At 35.5% G+C, this 24265-nt stretch overlaps 1 protein-coding gene and 1 long non-coding RNA gene across 5 annotated transcripts in view; one reads left to right on the top strand and one right to left on the bottom strand.

Moving 5' to 3' along the window:
• Positions 1-24265, top strand: part of CORO2A (coronin 2A) — a 176182-nt gene that overhangs the window by 103436 nt on the left and 48481 nt on the right. Inside the window, exons 1-3 of one of the 4 annotated variants that reach the window (XM_074196771.1) lie at positions 1307-2011; positions 10730-10904; positions 18226-18426. In XM_074196771.1, coding sequence (XP_074052872.1) covers positions 18226-18426 — 201 coding nt within the window. In that variant the 5' untranslated portion in view covers positions 1307-2011; positions 10730-10904. The other 3 variants (XM_074196768.1, XM_074196770.1, XM_074196769.1) reach the window with 3 other exon arrangements.
• LOC141495453 (uncharacterized) overlaps positions 886-24265 on the bottom strand; it is a 125518-nt gene continuing 102138 nt past the window's right edge. Inside the window, exon 3 of the long non-coding RNA XR_012470790.1 lies at positions 886-1040. This is a non-coding gene — a long non-coding RNA (uncharacterized LOC141495453). The remainder of the gene's footprint in view (positions 1041-24265) is intronic.

The following is a 24265-nucleotide window of genomic DNA, read 5'->3' as shown; positions in this document are numbered from 1 at the left end:
TTTCTACCAATAAAAATGAACAGCTCTTTTACACTTTATATTCTTAGAAAGTTTGTTGTTGTTTAGTCATATCCAACCCTTTATGACCCTGTTTGGAGTTTTCTTAGCAAAGATACTGGAGAAATCATTTCCTTCTCCAATTCATTTTACAGAAGAGGAAACCGAGGCAAAAATAGGTGACTTAAAATGTCCAGGGCTACATAGTTAATAGGGTCCTTAGTTCAGATTTGAACTCAAGTCCTCATGACTACACACCTGGAACTCTACTACCTAGGAACTCATTTAGAGACAAAGTCCCATGACATGTCAGCCACTGTGTATATGTCAGAGGTGGGACTTGGAACTCAGATCTTCCTGACTTCTGGGCCAGCTCTTTGTTCAGTGCTTATGGCACTTCTTCAAATGTCCAAGGTGATATAACTAGTAGCTGGGACCAGGACCAGGTCACCTGAATCTTGTTCTAGTGCACTATAGTGTGCTGATTCTTATTCCTCTTCAAGAGAAAAATAACATTATTCAGATTTGCCAAGGAAAGATTCTGTGTTTGTAAAGGCTGATGGGTAGGAGTGATGGATCTGTGGATGATTTCTCTCACTAAAGTTATATATTCCAGGGGTGGGGTGGAAATACTGACTGGGAGAAAGACTTAAAACAAGGGATCTCCACCTGTGTATCTGTCTTGGATTGTAGAATAAAAATCCTATTTTGTTAAAGAAAAGAACCTGAAAGCTGGGGGGGGGGGGGGCACAAGGCAACAGAATTCCATCTCTTGGAGGATGCCCCATGGACATCATTCTGACTCTTCTTTTATATGCAATACAACCAGAGGATTTGCCAAAACTTGCAAATTATTAAAACAAACAAATAATCATAATCCTTTGCATTTATTGAGCTTTCTTCACAACCACCCTGTCATATGATATAGTACAGAGACTGAAATAATTAAAAGACCAAAGATCATTCTCTCATGATTGTCAGTTAGGACTTGACTGAGTTCTCTTGATTCTTAGACTGGTGCTCTGTCCATCATTCCATTTGACCTATATGAGATCAAAAAGAGTAATTAATTAATCAATCAATCAACAAGCATTTATTAAATAAATATAACTTAGTGGGAATAATGAATCCCCTGAAGTGGTCTCATTGTTTGTTTGAATTCACACTGCTTATTTCCATTGTGCTGGAAGCAATTATATTTTACATAATGAAACAAATTTCAATATATCAATAAATAAAGAGAAATATATATATATATATATATATATATATATATATACATAGAGACATAGAGACAGACACATACACAGAGAAACAGAAAAAACAGACATAGAGAAAGATATACATGTATCCATACAGACACACATACTAGATATAAATAGATCAGATGAAAAAGTAATTTCAAACAAAGCCAAGACAATTTCTTGAAACCAGGGAAGGTGCAGCTTTTTGGAGAATTCATTCTTTCACAGGCCCTATGCAGGCTCAAGCTTGATTATATCTCTTGCCAAAACACTCCCTGTGCCTGGGCCCTGTGGACCTGGGGGTTTCTGAAGGAGATTCTTTTCCAAGTCTATTTAAGAAAGGATAAAGGAGAGGGCAGAAGAGATCTCCCAGAAGGGAAATCAGAATTGAGCAAGACTGAGACCAATCTCTGCAGTAATCTATGCTGGCAGCAGCCTTGGGCATCAGATAGGAGGCTTGGCAACTGTGGTGAGGCAGGTTAGTTAAACAAGGTACAGGCAACAGATTCCCCCAAGGTCACAGGTAAACAGGCCAGGACTTAGGGCCCACATTGACACACCCACACTGACAGACAGGGTTTCAGGTTCAAATTTCATTGTTGCAACACACCCACACACAGACTGGGCTGGGCTAGAAGAGGAAGATGCATGGTGCTAAGTTGATTCCTCTTAAGCTCAGACTGTGTTATTTTCCCTGCATTTGAGAGATGGCCAAGAGGCAGGAATCCAAGGGACCAAATTTTCATCTTTCCCCAAGAACTAAAAAGACGGTAAGCCACAAGAACCCAAAGTGGTGGTGGGTGGATGTAGGGGGAAAAAGTTAGACTATCTTTACTTTCTCTAATTGTCTGAGATTTCTGAGATATGTGACTGCCAGGGTTTTGAATGTTCATCAATGCCAAGGCTGACTTTGTTAACTTTTATGCAAGCATATTAGTCATACTAAGAACATTTAGAAGGCAAAATCAAGACAGTGAAAGCAATGATCATATTTTGAGTAAAGTGATGGAAATGTTCTCATGTAAAACTCCATATTTTCATCCAGGATAAAGAGAGGGAGGACAGAGAAAATGGTGAGTGAACCTCTATCCCCTTAGGTAATTGACTTTTAATTTAATAAGCTTAAATTATCTGTTAAGACTAGCATTTGGAGTGAGGAAACCTCTGGGAAGGGAAAGAAGGAGATTGACTCTAGTGTTCTGTACAGGAGGTATCTAAGAGGAGAGAGCAAAAAAGCACAAAGCCATCCAGAGGTACATAGACCTACAGTGAATTAAAAGGCATTTGTTAGAAGTGAAAATGAGTTAACATGTCTTGAAAATATAATATTTTAGAAAGCACCCTGGATTTTGAAACAGAAAATCTACATTGTAGTAATAGCAGTTCTTTATTATCTATGTATTATCTATGACCTTTGGCAAGTCATTCAACTTTTCTAGTTCTAATTTTCAGTTCTTTAAAATAGTGGAAGGAAGGATTGAGGGACAAGATGATTTCTAAGATCCCATATGAATCTCAATCTTTAATAACAATTATTGCAGAAAAAGAAAAATTATTTTTATAAAGAGAGAAATGTCTTGTAAGCAAATTTGGAAGTGATTTATTTGTTTTCCTTTAAGAAGTTTTGAAAAGCTTTGAGAAGAGGTAAAATGGAACTCCAGCTAGATCTGGAATTTCCCATTGAATGAGATGTCTGGAAGTGTGTTGGGGGGGGGAAAGAAGACTGGTTTAATAACTTATATAGGATTATATGGGGAGCAGCAGAGTTGATTGTCTATTGCCTTGTTCCTGGTGAAAGAATTGTGTTTCAATAAAGATTATAGTCACTGAAGAGAGAAGGAATGATGAGAGATGGGGATACAATTGTGAACTCTTCCTGTCTGGAAAGTATATGAATTGACTTCTGAAAATTGTATCTCCCAATGCCATATAAAGAAATAGAACTCAATTTCAGAGAGAATTCTGAAATCATGAATTCAGAATCAGAATCCTGGGTTTCTGTGAGAAAGACAATGAAGTCTAATAGGTTACCTCTTAGAAGATAACCTCTCTGTCGTTTATCAGGGAACAATTTCTCCAAGGACTCCTTGCTCATTTCCTGAAATTTGTGTGCTTTTTCAACTCTGCCATTGTTTAAATGGCTTATCTGTTCATCTCTTCACTGAACTTATCTGATCATTGCTATCCTGAACTCTCCCATTTCCCAGAAGGAAGAAATGAGCTACAGCTCTATCAAGTGGAAAGAGAAAGTAGTATAGATGAGAGACAAGGGAACCCAAAATGTAAAGAGAAGAAATAAAAGCTCTGAGTTCTTGCACAGGATTCTTACACTTAATTAGTTCATTTCTCTCTCACTCTGTTACCATTCCACAAAAGTAAACTCTTATTGCAATGACAGTTGAAATCATCAGAGTTAGCAAATTCAGGATAAAAACAGAGAACTGACCCAGGAGAGTTTGCAATCCCAGGTAATGCTCCTTGGGGAAGAGAACCATGGATCTAGGTACATATACTATATGCTAGACCTTCTCCTCCCTGTCCTGCAGAGACAGGGAAGTATATAGATAGTGAAGGGACAGAAATTTAAAACTCACACCAACCTCCAAACCTCTCTAGTGAGCCATCCCTTTTCTTTTGTAGCACTTTACCAGGTCTCTCCAGGATTACTTCTCCTCTTTGTGTCAGCTAAATTATCCATTAATCCTTAATCAGAGGAATTTAGACAGAAATATGGATTTTTCTTGCATCATTTTTAGAATAGTCATGAACTGTCTTCCATGTCTCCATATCCCTGAATCCTACATTTGTACCTCCCAAAGCATTATATTCAAGTTCCTCTTTTATATAATACTTAAGGAGAGCATAGAAGCAGATTTAAATCTTATCAATGTTACCTTGTAGGGCTTATCTAGTTAGCTATTAGTTCCCACTATCTAATACACTATAAATTCCAACTTAAGGGGAAATGAATCCATTTTCTAGTTTATAAACTCCTTAATTTTCAAATTCTATATATTCAGTTTACTTAGAATGAGAAGTACTTTTATGCATGTTTTCCTTTTCTCTCCCTAAACCTCACTATTCTCATATGTAAAATGGTAGCCAAACTACTACCTTACCATGAAGAAACCATATTATATTATTATATTACATATATCCTTACATAAACTTAAAGTACTTCATAATTGTAAGTTATGGATATTGTTCATCTTTTTTTATTTGTGCAGTACTTATCAAACTTAAACTCAATGAGCATTTATTAAGGACCTACTAGTTCAGCCTACTATGGTAGATACCAGGGAAATAAAGAACCAAATGACAAAATTCCTCCCTTTAAGGAGCTTAGTATCAATTAGAGAGATACAACATAAACAAATAAATAAATACAAAATAATGAGGTAGGAGAAAATGCAACTACCTGAGAGAATCAGGGAAAGGCTTTATGGAGGAGGTGGCAGCAAAGTTTTCAGAGGGACAGATCTAAGGAGAAAGAGAAATTTTTGACAACTGCAGAGGGGTAGGAATGTCTAGTAACCCAGGTTGGGTAGAATGCAGAGTGAGGGAGATTGCTACACAAAAAGGAAAGTTAGATTAGTCAGTTTATAGAGGACCTTAAATGTCAATCTGGAGAGTTTTTATTTTATTAGAGAAAGACATTAGGGAACCATTTTTTGAGCAGGGAGTGACAGGTTCAGAAATCTGTTTTGGCAGTTCTGTGGATAATTGACTGGAGAGGGTAGAGATTAAAAATAGGAAACTAAATTAGCAAATTATGATATTACCGCAGGTAAGAAGTCATGAGGATGGTGGCCAAAAATGTGAAAAGAATATAACTGACATAAAAGATGTTGTCTTGATAGAATCCACAAGACCAAAAAAGGCAAGAAGGGGAGGATAGAATCAAGGATGACTTGGGTGATTGGGATCATGGTGGACAGAGAAAGAAAAAAAAGAAAAGGAAGGAGTGAAGAAAGAAAGAAAGAAAGAAAGAAAGAAAGAAAGAAAGACAGAAGGGAGGGAAGGAGAATGGGAGGTAGAAAGAAGAAAGAAAGGGAAAAGAAAAAAGAAAAACAAAGGGAAATTTTTGAGTTATTGAATTTGTGGAGGGGAAGGTTTAATGATTGCTATTTGGGACATGTTGAATTTTAAATACCAATATCCCAAGTAGAAAAGTTCAAGTAAAGCAAAATCCAAAAAGAGTATAGGAAAAAGATTAGTTCTAGATTCAAGGACTGAACAGTTTAGTTACTTTTCTTAATTTTACAAAACTAATGGTCCAATTGGCAGCTCTACCAGTATACCTATATGTGGTAGATTATGGCCAGGCTTATCTCCATTGTGAGGGAGAGGAGAGGTACTGGGAAGCCAATAAGATTTCAAGGTGGAAATTTTAAGGCTGTAGTGTAGGCAAGAATCCCTAGATTGTGGAGCAAAAAAGATTACAAACCATCAGATTTGCTGCTTTGTAGGGCAACTAGAGTATAAAGGTATTGTTTTATGCTTTGCATTGGAGATGTGATCCCTAGCATCCCCCTGATTCTATAAAGAACCACCATGCAGGTAACGTTCTGTTATCTTAGACTAGAAAGATTTTGTGATTCATGTTGACCATATGGGCCACTTTTCAAGTTTTGTTTCCATGGAAAAAAGTTGTTGGTGATGTTCAGCTGAACCAGTAAATTGAATAGTCAAAAAATAAACTGCCAGTATGTATCCTTGCCTTGTATTTGATGACCATATCTTTACGAACTAAATATTAATTTGTAACCCTCTTGCTTATATTGGCTCAATATTCTATGAAAGTCTGTCTTCCTGCAGTCCCTCCAAAATTGAGAGTTGCCATTTTTTGAAGTCTTCCTCAGTTTACAAGGTTTAAGATAAAATCTCAGATTTGTTCTCATTTGTATTATTCTATTAATTATTTGAGACATGTTTTCAAATGCTTACTTAGTTTTCAATTCTTTTGAAAATTGTTCGTATTTTTGATTACTCACCTATAGAGGAACAGCTCTTTGTTCCATCTCATTTATCAATGATGCCTTCAGAAAGATTGCTCTGATAGTTTGGGGTTAAGTTAAGAGAAGGATGATTTTGTCTAATCCCAGGCCCACAATGGTATTAACAACTTCTTTAAAAAAAAAGAAAAAATTTCAACAATCATGTCCATGTGTCCCCCATCCTCAAAAAAAACCCTTCATTTCATCCATTCATTGCTACTAACTTTATCCCATATCTCTTCTTTTTGTGACTAAACTCCTTGAGAAGACTATTTATAATGTGTTTCTACTTCTTTTCCTCTTACTGTCTTTGTAACCTCTAAGGTCTAGCTTCCAATTTTATCATTCAACTGAAATTTATATCTCTCCAAAATTAAAAATGATCTCTTAATTTCCAAATCCAAAGACCTTTTCTCAAATCTCATCCTTCCTGAACTCTCTGTTAGAAGTATGACACTGTTGGGGCGGCTGGGTGGTGCAGTGGATGGAGCACCGGCCCTGGAGTCAGGAGTGCCTGGGTTCAAATCCAGCCTCAGACACTTACTAATTGCCTAGCTGTGTGGCCTTGGGCAAGCCACTTAACCCCATTTGCCTTACAAAAATCTAAAAAAAAAAAAGTATGACACTGTTGATCACCCTCTTCTCCTTAATACTCTCTTCCCTCTATTTTTTGAGGACAATATTTTGTTGTATTTATCCTACCTATCTTACAGCTCCATTGTTGATTCTTCATTTAGGTCATGCTAGATGTCTCACAGAGCTCTGCCCTGAGCCCTTTTCTCTTCTCTCTATACTATTTCACTTGGTGATCTCAAAAACCATCATGGATTCAATTACTTATGTGTATGATTCTCAGGTTTACTTATCCAGTTTTTACCTCTCTGCTGACCTCCACTCTCATCTCTCAACTGTCTTTTGGACATCTAGAACTGAAGGTTCAAAACTGAGTTAATTATCTTTCTCCCAAAAACCTTCCCTATTACTTTTGAAGATACCATCTTCTTTTTAGTAAGTTTTTAGTAACTGATGTTCAAAGTGTAAGTAAATGAGGTTCCTTAACTCCCCTTTCTCATTCCTTATATATAATCTGTTAATTTTACCTTTGTAAAAGGTCAACATATGGATGCAATGTGATATCCAGAAGAATTATCAGAAGAACTCAGTTCAGGCCCCATTTCCCTTCTTTTATCACCTTGGTACTGGCTCTCATCATCTCAAACCTGAATTATTATTGCAAGAGCATCCTTCTAGTTAATCTCCCTGAGAAAAATCTCTTCCCACATAAGTCCACTGTCCACTCAGCTGTCAAAATGATCTGCCTAAAAAAGGCAGATCTGACCACACCATCTCCCACTTCATTTAATAAATTTCAGTGACTCCCTTTCATCTCCAGGATCAAATATAATATCCTTTATTTGGAGTATTTTTAATGACCTCCTCTCCCCCCAGCCACCTTTCCAGTCTTCTTATAGCTTACCCATTTATTCCATTATACTGACCTCCTTTCAGTTCCACTCTTATCTCTCAATTGTGGACATTGTCTTTCAAGTCAATCACCTTGACATAGTCCCCTCCTGGCTTCCTTCACATCTCAACTAAATCCCCTATTCTTTAGGAAACTTTTACCCAGTAATACTGGTGACTTCCTTCTGTTGATTATTTCCAATTTATCCTCTTTATAAATTGTTTGAAGATAGCTGTTTCATGCTGTGAGCTCTTAGAGAGTAAGGACTATCTACTGCCGTTCTTTGTATTTTAGCACTTAAGACAGAGTCTAGAAAATAATAGTAAATGTTTATTGACTGACCGAATGCATGGAAGCAGGAGGGAACAATAGAAGCTAGAAGAAACCTTAGTGATCATCTGATGACACCTTCATGTTATTAATTTTTGAATGGCATTCATGCATTTTGTTTTTAGTTCACAATAATTTCAGAATATTCTGCTCCTTGTCCTGTTTTCTTCCAGAACTGAACCTTCTCTTATAACAGAAAACAGCAAAAATAATTGATAAATGTCCATCAACATTTGTAATCCCCACTTCTCTATCCTGAGACTAAAGCTATATTTTGTTATCCATATTCTGGGACCAAAAATGGTAACTACTTAGAGCTCAATTTCCTTTTTCTTTTCAATTCATTTACTTTATAGGGGTCATTGTATAGATTGCTCTTCTGGATCTACTTACAAATCTTTCCATGTTTCTCTGAAATCATATTTCTCAATTTTGACCACATAATAAACATTCCATATATTTTGTATGTATGTATATATGTATGTACATGAGGTTTTTTATATGTTATCCACCCCATTGGAAATGAACTCCTTGAGGTCAGAGACTGTTTTTATCTTTTTGTATATCTTCATCACTTAGTGGGGTTCTTGACATATAATGAGAAACTAACTAATGCTGTTGATTGACTGACTTACTGATAATATCACATTGTATCCATATGTTAGACAGGCAGAATAGTATAGTAGATAAAGAATTAATCTCAAAGTCAGAAGAACTCAGTTCAAGACAAAAATATGACACTTAATGTCAGTATGATCTCAGTAATCTAGGCAACTAAGTTTATAGATTGTGAGAAACCTGCTTTGATGTCAAGTTTCCTCCCCTGTGAGTTCCCCATATCAATGAAATCCCATGTTCAGATCCTATCCCAATAATTCATTCATCTACCAAAGTTCTACTATTCTCTATTTGAAATGCAGTCACAATGTTTCTGTTCTTAAGACTCATAAAAAAATTACTCAGAATATTTTATTATATTTATTGTTATTCAGTCAATTCAATCATACCTGACTTTTCATGACCCCATTTGGGATTTTCTTGGCAAAGATACTGGAATGGTTTGCCACAGTGCCTTATCTAGTCATAAGATCATATATTCATAAATCTCAAAAGCCATCTAGTATAGCCCTTCTTATTTTATGGATAAGGAAGCTGAGGCTTAGGTTAAGTGACTTGTCCAGGCTGTAAATTACCAGAGGAAAGTAGATTTGAATCCAAGTCATTTCACTCGAAATTCTATGCTTTTCCACCACACTGTTGCCACCTAAGAGACTGTTTTACATGAACATGATCTCGACACCATGATCCATGTTCCATAAAACATATCACTGATAGAAACTTCCAAGTTTTCTGAATATCTTCTGAATTTCTTTTTTTTTTTTGCAAGGCAAATGGGGTAAAGTGGCTTGCCCAAGGCCACACAGCTAGGTAATTATTAAGTATCTGAGACCAGATTTGAACCCAGGTACTCCTGACTCCAAGGCCGGTTCTTTATCCACTGCGCCACCTAGCCGCCCCTATCTTCTGAATTTTAAGATAGCTTAAAATACTTTTTTTCCCCATAAGTTGGGGTTTTGACCTGCCTATAATTTAGTCAATGGTAGAACTCAGATTGGAACTGAGGCCCCTTTGGGAACTCTGTTCATGATACTGCATCAGACTGTTGTGATTCACTGGCAGCATGGGTACTATAGGGTGTGTACTGGCTATAAATAATGATGGGAGGAGTATAGTAAAGAGTCAGCTTCAGAGTCAAGAAAACAGGATCTTTGTTTCTTCATCTGGGAAATGAGATTGTTGAACTAATTGAATTCTAAATTCCCTTACAGTTTCAAGTCTCAGGTTCCTCATCTGTAAATTGAGGGTAAGAATATTTACCCCACAGGATTGTTGTGAGGATCAAATAGGATAACATATTTAAAGATTTTATAAACCTTAAAGCATTTATATAAATATTAGCTATTACTATTAGAAATTTTATAATCCTTTGTGGCTATGAGACCTTGAGTTTCTATGATTCTCATATCTATTTGGGAGGGACAAAACTAACACACACAAAATAATATTGGATACTTTTTTCCCCTTTTTCCATTATATCAAAGCACTTGGAAGAATTGAGAGGTGTGTTAAGAGAGTTACATGAGTGCCACATTATGAGCAAAAACAGAAATCAGAAGCTCTGTCAAGTCAAAATTTTGAGTCACCTTTTCTATTTGAGCTATAATTAAATTCTATTTAGTTTGTTCCAGAAAACTCAATACTCAAATGAATCTGTGACCTCACAAGATCACACATTTAGAACTTGAAGAAAGCTTAGAGACCATTGAATACCACCACCCAAATTTACAAATGATGAAACTGAGGCACAAATTATTAACTCAGGATCACACAGCTAGTAGACCTTCTCAGGCAGGATTTGAATACAAGTATTTGCGACTCCAAGACCTATTTGGATTTTCCTTGCAATGATACAAGTTATAACTTATTCATGTTTGTGTATTTCATGTGACTCTAATCTTTGTCTTCCCATAATTCCACCACAAAGAATAACACATAATTTAGAGCAACAATACTAAATATGTACAGAAAATGAAAATGACTCTATATTAGACACTAAGTATATTGCTTAAAACATAAGCCCAAATAATATTGAATGGCATGATAGGGCATATTTAAACACAAAATTGGGTTGCCAGAGTCCAGAAAAGGAGAGAGATGAGTAACTACTGGACCAACCAAGAAAAGTTCCACGAGTGATCAGAACTTGATTTGGATCTTCACGGACAGATGGAATATGGAAATTCAGAGAGAAGGGAAAGAGGGAAGCCATTCCAAGTGGGAAGAATGAAATCATAGATCTCAGGAAGGGAGGTAAGAGTTCATCTAGTTCAACTCTTTATTTTATAGATGTTACAACAAGTGCAAGGAGTGTAAGTTATTTGCCCAAGATCTCAGAGGAAGGCTCTGAACCCAGGGCTGCAGTATCCAAAGTGAGGACTCTTCCTAGCATCTCAAACTGCCTACATAAAATTTAACAATAGCGCAGAAGCTGGTGTGTTTGTTGACCAGTAAGGAGAGAGTCTTGATTACAGTAGAAAGTATGAGGAGTGAGAGGTAGGGTTGGCTTTGAGGAATGAAACCAGGCTTGGGCTTTGAAAGCAAGGGTGGGTAGATACGACTACCTAGGAAATGGGGAGCCAGTGAAAGATAATTTTATGCTGAAATTAGTATTTAAGAAAAATTAGCCTGGCAGTCATATAAAGGATGGAAGAGTAGAACATAGAAGACCTAGCTAGGGGGTCGATGCAATAATTTAAGCTCTCTCAGATCAAGGTTCTTTCTGCAACATTGGGCTGCTGCCACTAGAATTATTTTGACTAAGTCCTTCAGATGATCTAAATTGCCAAAGTTACTCTGTCAACTTTATTTCCATAAGTGTACACTGAGGAAGTTGACCTAAAGCTAACCAAGATGTAGCAATCAATGAACTAATAACTATTTATTAAGTATTAGCTGGACTCTGTCGATGGTACAGGACCGAAGTGAAAGTAAAGAACAAGGACAAAAGTGAGATAATCCTTACCCCCCACAGGGTTTGTACTTTAATGGAAGAGACAATGTATATGTATGTATTTCTGAATACACACACACACACACACACACACACACACACACACACGTGTGTGTGTGTATACATATAAATGAGATGCAGAAGTAGATATAGATGTAGAGTAACTGTAGAAGTAGACAGATGCAGATATGGATATAGAAATAGATATTATGATATATATAGATATTTGACCTATAATATGTGATGTTGATATCTGAGGCTCTTATGAGGAGCCCCTGATTAGCCTCTGCAGTAAGCAACAGTGATAAAAAGAAATGTGGAGTGGTAAGGTCACAGAATCTGAGTTTCTGAGTTACAAAATAACTCCTAGGCGTTTATAATCCAGTGCTGATTAGAAACCAATCACTCAACCCACAAAAACTCAATATGTACAGAAAATGAAAATGACTCTACACACAAAAACACTATCCTTAACAAGTTATCATTCAGCTTCCACTTGAAGATCCCCAGTAATGGGGCTACTAGACAAAGTAGCCCATTCACTGCTACCCAGTTTAAATTCTGCTTCTGGGAAGGCAAGAAAAAAAAATCTGATCTTTTTCCACCTTTCACTCTTTCAAATATTTGAAAATAATAATAATTCCTGCTTCTAAGGCTAAGGCACTGAGGCCAAATCTTGCTGGTTCCTTGGACCTAGGGATTTGTGTACTCTGTTCCCTAATCCCTCTATGATCCTATTTAGACTCTGCTCCAGACTTCCCTCTTTGGTCAGAAATTTGTCTGAGGATAGTGGTTGTCCCTCATGATTAAAGAGGACCAAAATGACAACTGTGGCTGATCATAGGTTAGTGATTTGGAATGGAGATGTCTCTAAATTTGCACATGTCACATTTCTTTTGAGCCAACTGATGACTGTTGTGAATAGAATTCGTAACTGCAGTCCATCCCTGATGATGCAAAGCATAAGAGAATGTGTGCGGTGGCCTGGCTCATTGGCTCAATGTATTTGGCTCAGTGCCACATGATATCATCTGGTTGGAACTAAAATGGGCTAGCCTGCATGATGAGGACATACCTATAGTACTTTTTTGCAAAGTCTTTGTTCTTTTAACACATAAAAAATGTTCCACGATTTTACAAGAGTGAATGCTCTCTTCAACTCCTTCACGTTTTAATTGAAGGTCTCCATGAGTTTCTGCAGTCACCCTGCTAGTGGGAATTAACTCTTTTGGTGCTGAATGTTTTTTCCCTTTCATCCCAGCAATGAATATTTTGTGTCAAATTTGGACCAAGATACTAATTTCACAAAGGAGCAACTATAGTTGCAGTTTATGTTAATTCCTCCCTAACTACCCAATAAATGAGTTTAAAAATAACAAAATAACAAATAAAACTTGCAGAAAACTTGTATTTTTCAATATAACATGCTCCCACACCAAATGAGTCAAATGGACCTCTTCACATTTAACTGTGTTGGTCCACAGCAGTCTCATAACCAAAGTCTTTCCAGCTTAATGTGAGCAGTGTGAATTTAAATTCCACTGGAATTATCTTTGAGAACTCAAAGGAACCTCAATAATGTTATATTAAATTGTGGCTTTAGTGCATGACAATAATTTATGAATGAATTTTATGAAGGTCACTCATAGTTACAATTGTGGCTCTCCTGATTGTTGTTATAAAATAATAATAGCTGATATTTTGTAAACACCATAAGATTTACAAAACATTTTATAAACATTGACTTATTTGAGTCTCAAAAGGTTTCATTAGACTTATTTTACAGATGAATAAACTGAGACTCAAAGAGGTTGAGTTAACAATCCTCATTGTATGGTGAAAAGAATGCTATCTTTTAAGCAGGAGTTTATAAGTTTTGGGAAGGTGGGATTATGAACTTTAACAGTTTGAAGCCTATGAGCTCTGTTCTTAGAATAATGCTGATAAATGCTTAAAAATATGTGGAATTACAAAGGAGAAAAATTCTCCTTTGTAATTCCACATATTTTTAATATATAGAATATTGTAAAAGGTGGGGTCTGGGGAGCAGAGATACTAAGTTAAGATCCCTGCTTTAGAGCCAGAGGGGACTTGGATTTGAATCCTGATTCTGACTTTGTTATATATCATTTATGGGACCTTGGGCAAGTCACTTACCTTTTTTTAAAAGGTTACCAATGCCTCATTTCTAAAATGAAGAAATTGAACTCATTTCTTGAAGCCTAACTCTGAAACTCTATCATATATCATTTGTGGGACCTTGGCAAGTCACTTAACTTTTTTTAAAAGGTTTCCAATGCCTCATCTCTAAAGTGAAGAAATTGAAGTCATTTCTAGTTCCTCAGCTCTAAATCTATGACTCCATGATCCCATGCCTTGAATATAGTCATATACCTCATGGGATTTAAACATAGGTCTATCCTAATAACAAGGTCTAGCAATTTTGCTACACCATTCACTTCCCATGTGGTCAATGGGGGAAAACTTAACGGAAATGAATGAGGTCATGTTTCTGGTAAAAGTACAAATAGGTGTATTGCCTGTGAGCTCTGAGTGGAGCTTGCCACAGCACTACCTTTTGAGTGTTCCAGTTATTTGGCTCAGACAACCTAATTACTTGTCCAGACAGTTACCACACAAGCTCTCCAAAAGATAATCATGCATTTCTGAGAGTATTAAGGCAAAGTCAACCCCAAACCAACCCATTGCTTTGTAAACATGATTTAACCCCTTAATCTGAAAATGTTGTCAAGGTTACAGAAAAAATAACATCTACTTGAATGATAGTTGCCCATTCTGAAAGAAAGTCAAGCATAACCACAGAAGGGAGATGAATCTGTCAGTTGCTCCACTCATCCAAAAATGTTTTTTCACCTATCAGCATCCTTGTCTTTATCCAGACAACCATGAAACAAAATTGCATAGGAATTGTTCTTAAAGAGCAGATCTTAGTTCAATGCAGATCAAAGGGCTTGACTTTTGTTGAAAGCAACAATGATTTCCTCATGAGAGGTATTTAATAAATATTGAATCCAATTTTGTTTTTAAACTTTTTAAAATTTTTTTAGCATTTTATTATTATATACAATATATATTTAGACAAGCAATATGTCATATGTAATATGTTTTCATATTATACATGATATATTAGTATATATAGACACATGGGTATAATTTAAATAAGTAAGCAATTTTAGAGAAATTAATGATGTTTTCATTTGAAACATGCAGAGAGTTATATACATTGAATGACTCTGGGTATATAAACCTTAAAGATCCAAAAGCATTTCATTATTGCAATGTACTCTTTAATGGTAACCTTTCAACTACCTTGAAAACTTGACTACCTTTAGGTTAAAGAGCTGAGATACTCCTGGATTTAAATGTGGTTTAGTTCATCATTTCCATTAAATAATAGGTTGCACAACTATTGAATAGCATACAGTTAGTTTTTATTTTTTCACAATATAAAATTACTTGAATTTTGTTTTCCTAGTGTTTAAAAAAAAAGAAAATTTTGCTTTTAGACCTCTGAAACCATTTATTCTGAAAATCTGGAAGGTGTTGGGCATGTGTAGTATTTGGGGAGTTGGCTCATAATGGAAATAAAATAAGAATTGGCTTACCTCCCTGTTGTAGTTTAAAGCATATTGAGAAGCCAGTGCAAGAATTATTTCTTACATTTGCCTATAATAGCCAAACTCATACTCAGGATCAGTTGGTATTAGTGAAGCAAAGGATTCCATCAAAGGCATGGGAAAATAGGTGTAACCCAAAGCAACTCACTGGAAGCAGACCTGTTTGAGCATGTGGGGTGTTAAGCTCAGGGTGGCAGAGTAGAAACTGTGGCAGCTAACCCCTTTGAAGCCACATACATTCCATTCACTTCAGCTACAAGGCAGCAACACTGGAATAGTACTGGTTATTGGATATCCTGCTGGTCTCAGAAATGAAACTAAGTGGAGGGGAATATAAGGTCTTCAGAGAAAGGAATTATTTTATTTTTGTATTACCAGTACTTATCATATTCCCCAGTACATAGAGTTTAATAGATTTAATAGATTAATAGGTTGCTTGAATTGAAGCAATATGATGGAGAGAGGTATAAATATCAGAGAAGATGATATGCCAAAATTGATCCTGAATTTGTTTAAACCTAGGGTCAGTATGCTGCTGCTCAGAGCATTTTTTAAAAAGAAAGAACATTTCAAAACCATGATGCACTCTAGCCTTTCCACTGTCTATGCTGCATTCTAATCTTTGATTAAGCTTAACAAAACTTTTATTGGATGGCATTTTTAAGAGGAAGTTGAGTGGTAGTCACACCCAAAAAAAGTGAATGTACATTTTCCTCAACAAAAATCTCAGTTACATAAAGGAAATGCCTTGTCATAGGGGAATATAGTCCACAAACTATCACTTACTAATAAAACACCAATATCATATCCTACAGAGTTAAATAAGAATCACTACTTATCTGGCCAAGGAGGTATTGAATACACATGAGATAATGTCAGCAGAGAGCTTTGGCCTCCATTCAAGGACAGGATCAGGACCAAATGTTAAATCTCGCATATTCTTATTGATGGCAGTTATTTCTGTTACAGGTAAAAATACCATTATAAAAGCATCTCTACATTAGAAATTTCTATAGAGAAAAGCTATTTCTATAATGCCAGTAAATGGTCTATAGAAATATTGCTTTGCTGACTAGGTTATAAGGAATGCTTACAGAGAATAATTCTATGCCATGAATGCTTTCTCTGGTCATTGTCCAGAACCTTTCTTAAAAGCACCTGTGTGTGGTTTGCCTGCCAGGCAACAAGGAGAGAAGAGAAATAAATGAGCTGTAACTATTTAAGCCTTTTATTCTACTATTCAGTTACTTGCAAGTCCTGCAAATACAAATAAACACCCATGAGATTGGTTCCCCCACCCATTTCTACCTCTTGGGCCACCATTTTCCTTTTTCTCAGACTAAAAGCTTTAAATCATTTTTTAACTTTTCTCCATCCTTTTACCATCCTTTTGAAAATGTCTCTTGGATTTGCTCCCTCCTTTCAGTGTTGATTTATTGTTCAAGTAAAAATAATCAATTTCCCCTCTGTCTTCTCCTATTCAAATATTTAGTTGTCTGTAGTTGAAGAAAAATGAGCAAATGCAAACAATTTTATTGTTATTAGTTATAATTTTTATTAATATAGTTTATTTGAAGGAATTAAAGTTGATGAAGTACTTTAAAAACATTATCACATTTGAACCTCCCAACAACCCTGAGAAATAGGAGCGACAATTATTATTACCAATTTGACAATTAAAGAAACTGAAGATCAAAGAAATTGAGTTTTTTGTCCAAGGTCACATAGCAGTTAATTGTTAGAAGGGAGATTTGAACCTAGATTTTTACTCCAAGTCCATCAAGCTTGATATAGATTATACGTGTGCAATCATGTAAAATATATTTCCATATTAGCCATGTTGAAAAGAAAATGCAGACCAACACAAAAAAAAACCAACAAGACAAATAAAGTTAAAAAAATATGCTTTGATCTGGTTCTGTTCACTTTGCATCAGTTCATGATCTTTCTAGGTTTTTCTGAAAGCATCCTGCTTATTATTAGTATTCCATCATAATCTTATACAACAACTTGTTTGGTCATTCCTCAGTGGATGGCATCCTCTCAATTTTTCTAAAATAACTTCTATAAACATTCTATAAACATAGTTCCTTTTCCTTTTTCTTTGATCTCTTTGGGGGCACAGACAATTACCATAGTAGTGATATTCCTGAGTCAAAATTTGACTCATTTCTCTATATGAGCTTCTCGTTCAGAGAAGCATGCTGTAAATATGTTTTCCTTTTGATCTTGACTAAATTGGGGGTTTTATGCATAATTTTTAATATGATGTAATCAAAATTATCCTTTTATTTTCTTTGATGCTCTCTATCTCTTGTTTGGTCATAAATTCTTCACTTATCTATAGATCTGACAGGTAAAATATTCCATGCTCACCTAATTTGCTTATTATATCATCCTTCATGTCTAAATCATTTAGCCATTTTGACCTTATCTTGGTATATATGTATAATATGAGAATGCTGATCTACATCTATTTTCTGTCAACTTGCTTTCCAGTTTTCTCATCAATTTTTGACAGTTGTTGAGTTCCAAAAGGTTGAATCTCTGCATTTATCAAACACTAGATTACTATGACTAGGCCACCTTCCTTCACATGTTTTCCATTGTTTCCCTGGATATTCTTGGATCTTTTGATCTTCCCAATGAATTTTGTCATTATTTTTTCTAACTATAATTCTTTGGCAGTTTGATCAATGCAGAACTAAATAAGTAAATTATTTTAGATAGAATTGCCATTTGTATTATACTGGCTCAACCAATCCATAAGTAATTACTATTTCTCCAATCACGTAGATCTGCCTTTATTTTTTGAAAAGTGTTTTGTAACTGTATTCATATAGTTCCTGGGTTTGTCTTGACAGATAGGCTCTCAAATATTTTATATCTGCAGTTATTTTAAATAAAATTTCTCCATCTATCTGCACCACTTCATTTAAAAAAAGAGAGAGAGATTTTCATTTGATCTTCTTTCCTTTGGCAGATGTCATGGCATCCTCAGTATCGAAGTTCAAAGTTCCGCCATGTCTTTGGAAAAGCCGCCAGCAAAGAGAACTGTTATGACTGTGTTCCCATCACCAGGAGCGTCCATGACAACCACTTCTGTGCTGTTAACCCCCACTTCATCGCTGTCGTGACAGAATGTGCTGGAGGGGGTGCTTTCCTCGTCATTCCAATACATCAGGTAACAGGACCTATCAGTTATATCAGTGTTTGATACCACAGTATTATAGACATGCTGCACCCTGGCCCTCATTTATTTATAATGTATCATGAATATGCCTATTTATATACTGTCTCCTCCACCAGAATATAAGCCCTTTATGGCAGACTGTTCAGATCTTATTTTGGAAGCCTAGTGTTTAGCACAAAGCTAGAACTTAATATTTATCGATTGATCCATTCTCCATCTGGACATAGCATATTGGGAATCACTGTCTCTCTCCCTACAGCAGTAGCTTGATGTATACAGTGAGAAATTCCCTGGTTTGGAACAGTGAAGTCAAACTCAAATAGAACCAAGGGACTACTTATCCACACATAAGGATCCTTGGCTTTATTTTTAAGATGTAACATCATATCTGCTTTATTGCATTTTTTTATTTTGTCAGTTATTTCCCAGTTGTATTTTATTCTGGTTGGAGCTGCACCTAGGAGTGTGTCCACAGATCTTGTGTTTGACACCTGGTTTGCAACATGGAGAATATTATAGAGATTGAATTGAGTTATTGGTTACTCTCCCTAGGGTTCTCTTGCCATCAAAAGTTTCAAGGGAGTTGATAAATCAGGGCATGGTTATTCTCTGAGTTTCTCAAGTTTAAGGATTAGATGTAATCCTAGCTTCACTTAATAGTCATGGAATAGTTCTGCCCTTCAGAAGTTTATCCAAACCTGAATAACAGTAAAGGAGAAGCAGCTTAGAGGAGGGTATAGTGAGCCAGTTTTGAAGTTGGGATGATACCAGTATGACCCTAAATAAATCATTTCAATCTCTCAGGGCCCTTAGGTAATTCTCCAAAACAACTTGCAGAGCTAGTGCTGACCTTTATTGGTAGAGGGAGTCCACTCATGAAGAATCCCTGTACTAATGAAATAACAGGTCTGGTCCAAACATGATCACATGGATAGTAAATGTTATTTAAACCAATGTCTTTGGGCTCTAAGTCCTATATATTTTTTCACTAACCAACACTTACTATTCACAAATAAATTTTAATCCATTTGAATTTCCTGCCAGTACTCTTTTGGAGCAATGAGTTCCAAAGACTCCCTTTTATTTGCCCTAGACTTAATTGCATTTCCCTGGGCTTCACCTCATCCTAGATCTTCTTGACAATTTAATTAAATATGATAGATAGGCACAAACAGCCACTGCCTTTGAAAGATTTTTTAATGAAAATTTTTAATGAAAACTTTTATTAAAGTTACAAAATAACATCAATTTTTAATGGATCTGTGGTTTCATCAGAGTGGGTACAGCCTTTCTATGTCTTAGGAGGTTTGGTTTCATGAGTTTCTGTAGCCAAATCTACTACTTCTGGTATCCAACCTTCTGGTAGTAATCCTCTCCACAATTTGCAAGTCTGGTTCTCAGATGACAGATCCAGAGTCTGCTACCAGGTTGGGAAGACCTACCATGTTTGAACTCCAGAGACCCCTAGTCACACATTAAAACTCCATTAAAGCATTTAGGCAATAACATTGCTCATCTGTTTGTATTGGGTTTTTTTTTCATTGAAAAGCACTTTTACATGAATTATCTCAGTTTATCCTCACAACAGTCTTATGAGCTAGATAGTATAAATGTTACTCCTCCCTTTTGCAGATGCTGAAACTTTGCTCACAGTAACACAACTAATGAACTGGAACTCAAACCCAGCTCTTCTAAAGTGTAGTGTCTAAAGGGGAGAGTCTTGGGACTCTCTTTCTTGGGAAGGAAAAGCTGGAAATTTTGATTTCTTCAATATCGAAATCTTTTTAATCATTTCACATTGTTGTGTAGTATGGCTTGTAATGGAAGGTCTGCTTCTATCTCATTATTTTCTGCTCCCAGTCTACCCCCAAAGCATCTCAAAATAATGTGTGCAGTAATACTAAACATTCTCTTTTATATGCCTTCCGATAACAAGAATGTTAACACTTTAAGTTTTAGAAAACTCTTTCCTTTAAAAAAAGCACTCTGTAAAATAGAAGACACAAATATTATTTTTACTATTTCACACATGGAGAAAATTAGACTCATTTATTTAATGACTTGCCCATGCTCACACAAGTAAGCTAGAACTATCTTGTTGTTTTTTTAGTTTCTGGTTGCATTCGACTCTGTCACCCCACTCACACCAGATCCTTCTAAGCCCCAATATGTCTCAAAGATCCTTAAATCTTATCTTTTCCAGGTTAAATGTTCCCAGTTTTTTCAACTAACACTGAACATAAAAATGAAGTAATAAGAATACCGTTGAAATACCCACTATCTACATGAAAAATAATTAATTTGAGAGAGAATAATGAAGTATGATTAAAATCCTATCTTATTAGAAGAAAATCTTTGTTCTCCCATATTCTACCAATGTTTGCCATATCTGAGCAATCTCCTATTATATTTGTTCAAAGGATAAAATCAAACTAACCAAATCTTAGAAGATAAAAGTCATACCTAAAACACACAGACAAGAATCAAAAAGCATTTTTTTCCTTCAGAAAATACTTGACTAATATAACCAACACTAAACTGAATATAGACACAATATCTTGTGAACTTTGCAGGACTGAAGCTTGTCCTATTCCTAAAAAAACTTGGGAACTAAGTAAACTCTCAGCAAAAATATAGTAAAACATTATGATTTCTGTCTATAATAAAAGGTGATCATTCAGACTGTGATGAGGTGAAGTCTATATTTTTATTATCTTCAAAGAAAGGATTTTCTAAATAAATGAATAGCAAAAACAGGATTGAAGAAACCATATTCTCCAGACTCTTCCATTGTACTTCTCTGAGTACCTACTGTCCCTACAGTAATTGTTAGTATGTTGTTATATTTTGTTATTGTTTATCTATTTTTGTACTTTTTTTGTCTCTCCAACTAGATCATAAACTTAGAGAGGACAAGGACTATTGGATTTCATAACTCTTCATATCTTTACTGTATGGAATAATACCCTATATATTATAGGCAACTAATAAATGATTGTTATCAATAATGGTGACATGACTAGGTTCATAGGATCACAGAACAGAACAAGAAGGGACCTTAGCAATCATCTAGTGCTAAGACAACGCCTTCATTTTACAGATGAGAAAACTTTGGACTCAGAGAAAGTAACTTGTTGAGAGCTGAAATTGAATTCAGATCCTCAGACTCCAAACCTTTGCTCTTTCCACTAAACCTTATTGCCCTTACAGTATTAGTTAATTTAAAAGAAATTGACTCTAAAATCTTGCTATTTCTTTTTATTTGTTTGTTTGCAAAATCTTATTACTTCTTTTTGTTTGTTTGCTTTGGGTTTTTCTTTTTGGTAAATAGCATTTTATTTTTTTTCCAATTTACATATGAAGATAGCTTTAAATATTCTTTTTTTATAAGATTCTGAGTTTCAATTTTTTTCGCCCTTTGATGTTATGCATGTGCAATTGGTAAACATAGTTCCATATTAGTCAAAATGTGAAAAAAGAAACAGAACAAAAGGGAAAAGCCACCAGAAAAAAAAAACTGAAAATAGTATGCTTTGATCCACATTCAAATTCCATAGTTATTTCTCTGGATGTGGATAAAAATCTTGCTATTTCTTTTGGCTAGATTCTATATAGAATATTCTATATTCTATACCAAAGTCCTATTCTTATGCCTTATCCTGGCATGAAGGGATCATGTGTATTCAAATGTTATATCGACTGGGACTGGGAAGATCCTACCAAATTGGAAAAGTTTTGGTATAGGATAGACTGGGCCTCTCATCTGATAATGATATTAAATATAGTTAAATATAAAAAGGCTCATCATTGAAAGATTAACAAACAAGTAATACATTTTGTTTTGTTTTATTTTATCACAATAATATATGAAGACTATTTACTGAGCCATTTTAGGGATAAGTAAAAAGGTGATTGGCATCAAAGAGAAAATATAGACGCTGGTGAAATCATACAGCCTTCAAAATACCAAATATAATAGCCATGAGTGATAGAAACATTTTTTTTGGTAAGGCAATGGGGTTAAGTGGCTTGGCCAAGGCCACACAGCTAGGAAATTATTAAGTGTCTGAGGCTGGATTTTAACTCAGGTACTCCTGACTCCAGGGCCGGTGCTCTATCCACTGCACCACCTAGCCATCCTGATAGAAACTTTTTGAAGCTCTTAAAATAGATAGATAGATAGGTAGATAGATAGATAGATAGATATGTACAAAAATATAGAACGTATATGTGTATGTATATATTTATATTATATACAGACACATACATAATATTAATATATTAATAACTAATATATATTATATAGGAAGTATCTATATAATCTATTCAACAGATTTCTCATTAAAACCTAGAATAAAACATTTTATAGTTAATGAATCAGTAAGCATGTATAAATTAGCTGTTATATTCCAGAGAAAGACAAAGAAAGAAACAATCCCTACTCTTAGGGAACTTATATTCTAATGGAGGAAACAATAAGGACATATACAAGAATAGACAAAGTAAATACTACTGCATCCAGGGCCATCTCCAGTTGTCCTGCCCTATAGCTTGCTGGACCCAGATGGTTCCGGAGAAGAGCAAAAGGTTGAAGATTTTACAGCCCTCTCACACCTAAATCCAATTCACCAGCAAGGCATGGCATCCTCTTCCTGATGACATCATGATCCTCTTCAAGAACAAAGAACAGACAACAATACAACAGAGAAGAAATACAAATAAATTTAAAGTAATTAACTACAAAGTAGTTTGAAAGGATGTACTTTAACAGTTGAGAACATTAAGTCTTTACATAGAAGGTAAAGAGGAGGATTCCATGAGACAGGAGTGCATTCCCATTCCAGACTTTGGAAAGTGCAATGCATGGAAAAAGGGGCTGGATTGTCACTTGTATGTAACAGAGAGCAAGCCAGTATGGCAAGATTACAGAATGTGGAATGGGGAGCAAAATCCAATGACACTGAAAAGATAGGCCGGAGAAAGGTTGTTTTGGGCTTTAAAAGCTAGCCACAGGAATTTATGATTGATTCCAGAGGCATTAGGAAGACACTGGAGTTAATTGATTCAGGGAATGATTTGGTCAGATCTATGATTAAGGAAAATCTCTGGTAGCATTATGTAGAATGGACTAAAGTGAGGAGAGATAAGGCAGGGAAACTAAAGTTGTGGGAGGGATAGATATTAAAAATGTCATAGAGATAGAAATGGCAAGATCTGACAACTAATCAGATATACATGGAGTGGAAGGAGGGTGACTAGAAGACTAGCAATACCTTTTCTAGAAATAGGGAAGTCTGGAAAAGGAACAGGAAAATAAAGTTGTTTTGGACCTATTGAGTTGGTAATATCTCTAGGATATCTGATTTGAAATATCCAATTGACAATTAATGATACAGAATTCAAGTCTGAGGAGAACTGCTGGAAATATGGATCTGGGAGTTACCCAAATAGAAATGCTAATTAAATCTAAGGATGTGCTTGAACCAGTTTGAGCTGGCAGTGAGAGCTGGTTGTTAAATTTTCACCTCAAAAATCAGGAAATGCTACAAATCAGGGCTTATTTTGTGTAGAGAGAGAAAATATTAATACAGATCAAACTTTAAAATGTGACATGCCTACATTTCTTTTTTAAAGAGACAGTTGTTAAATTTTTAATAGCACACAGATTAAATTTATGGGAGCATATGAGGTCACTAAGAGAAAGATCCATAAATGAGAAAATAGAGTATCCAGATCAGGAGAGTGGCAAACAGTGTCAAGAGTACCAGATAGTTTGAGAAAGGTGAGGACTAAAAAAAAGAATGTTTCATTATTGCTCATTATTGGTCAT

This window comes from Macrotis lagotis, chromosome 8 (assembly GCF_037893015.1).
Source record: "Macrotis lagotis isolate mMagLag1 chromosome 8, bilby.v1.9.chrom.fasta, whole genome shotgun sequence".
In the NCBI taxonomy this organism is placed as follows: domain Eukaryota; kingdom Metazoa; phylum Chordata; class Mammalia; order Peramelemorphia; family Peramelidae; genus Macrotis; species Macrotis lagotis.
The sequence above is the reverse complement of the archived record's forward strand: the minus strand, read 5'-3'. Positions and strand labels throughout refer to the sequence as shown.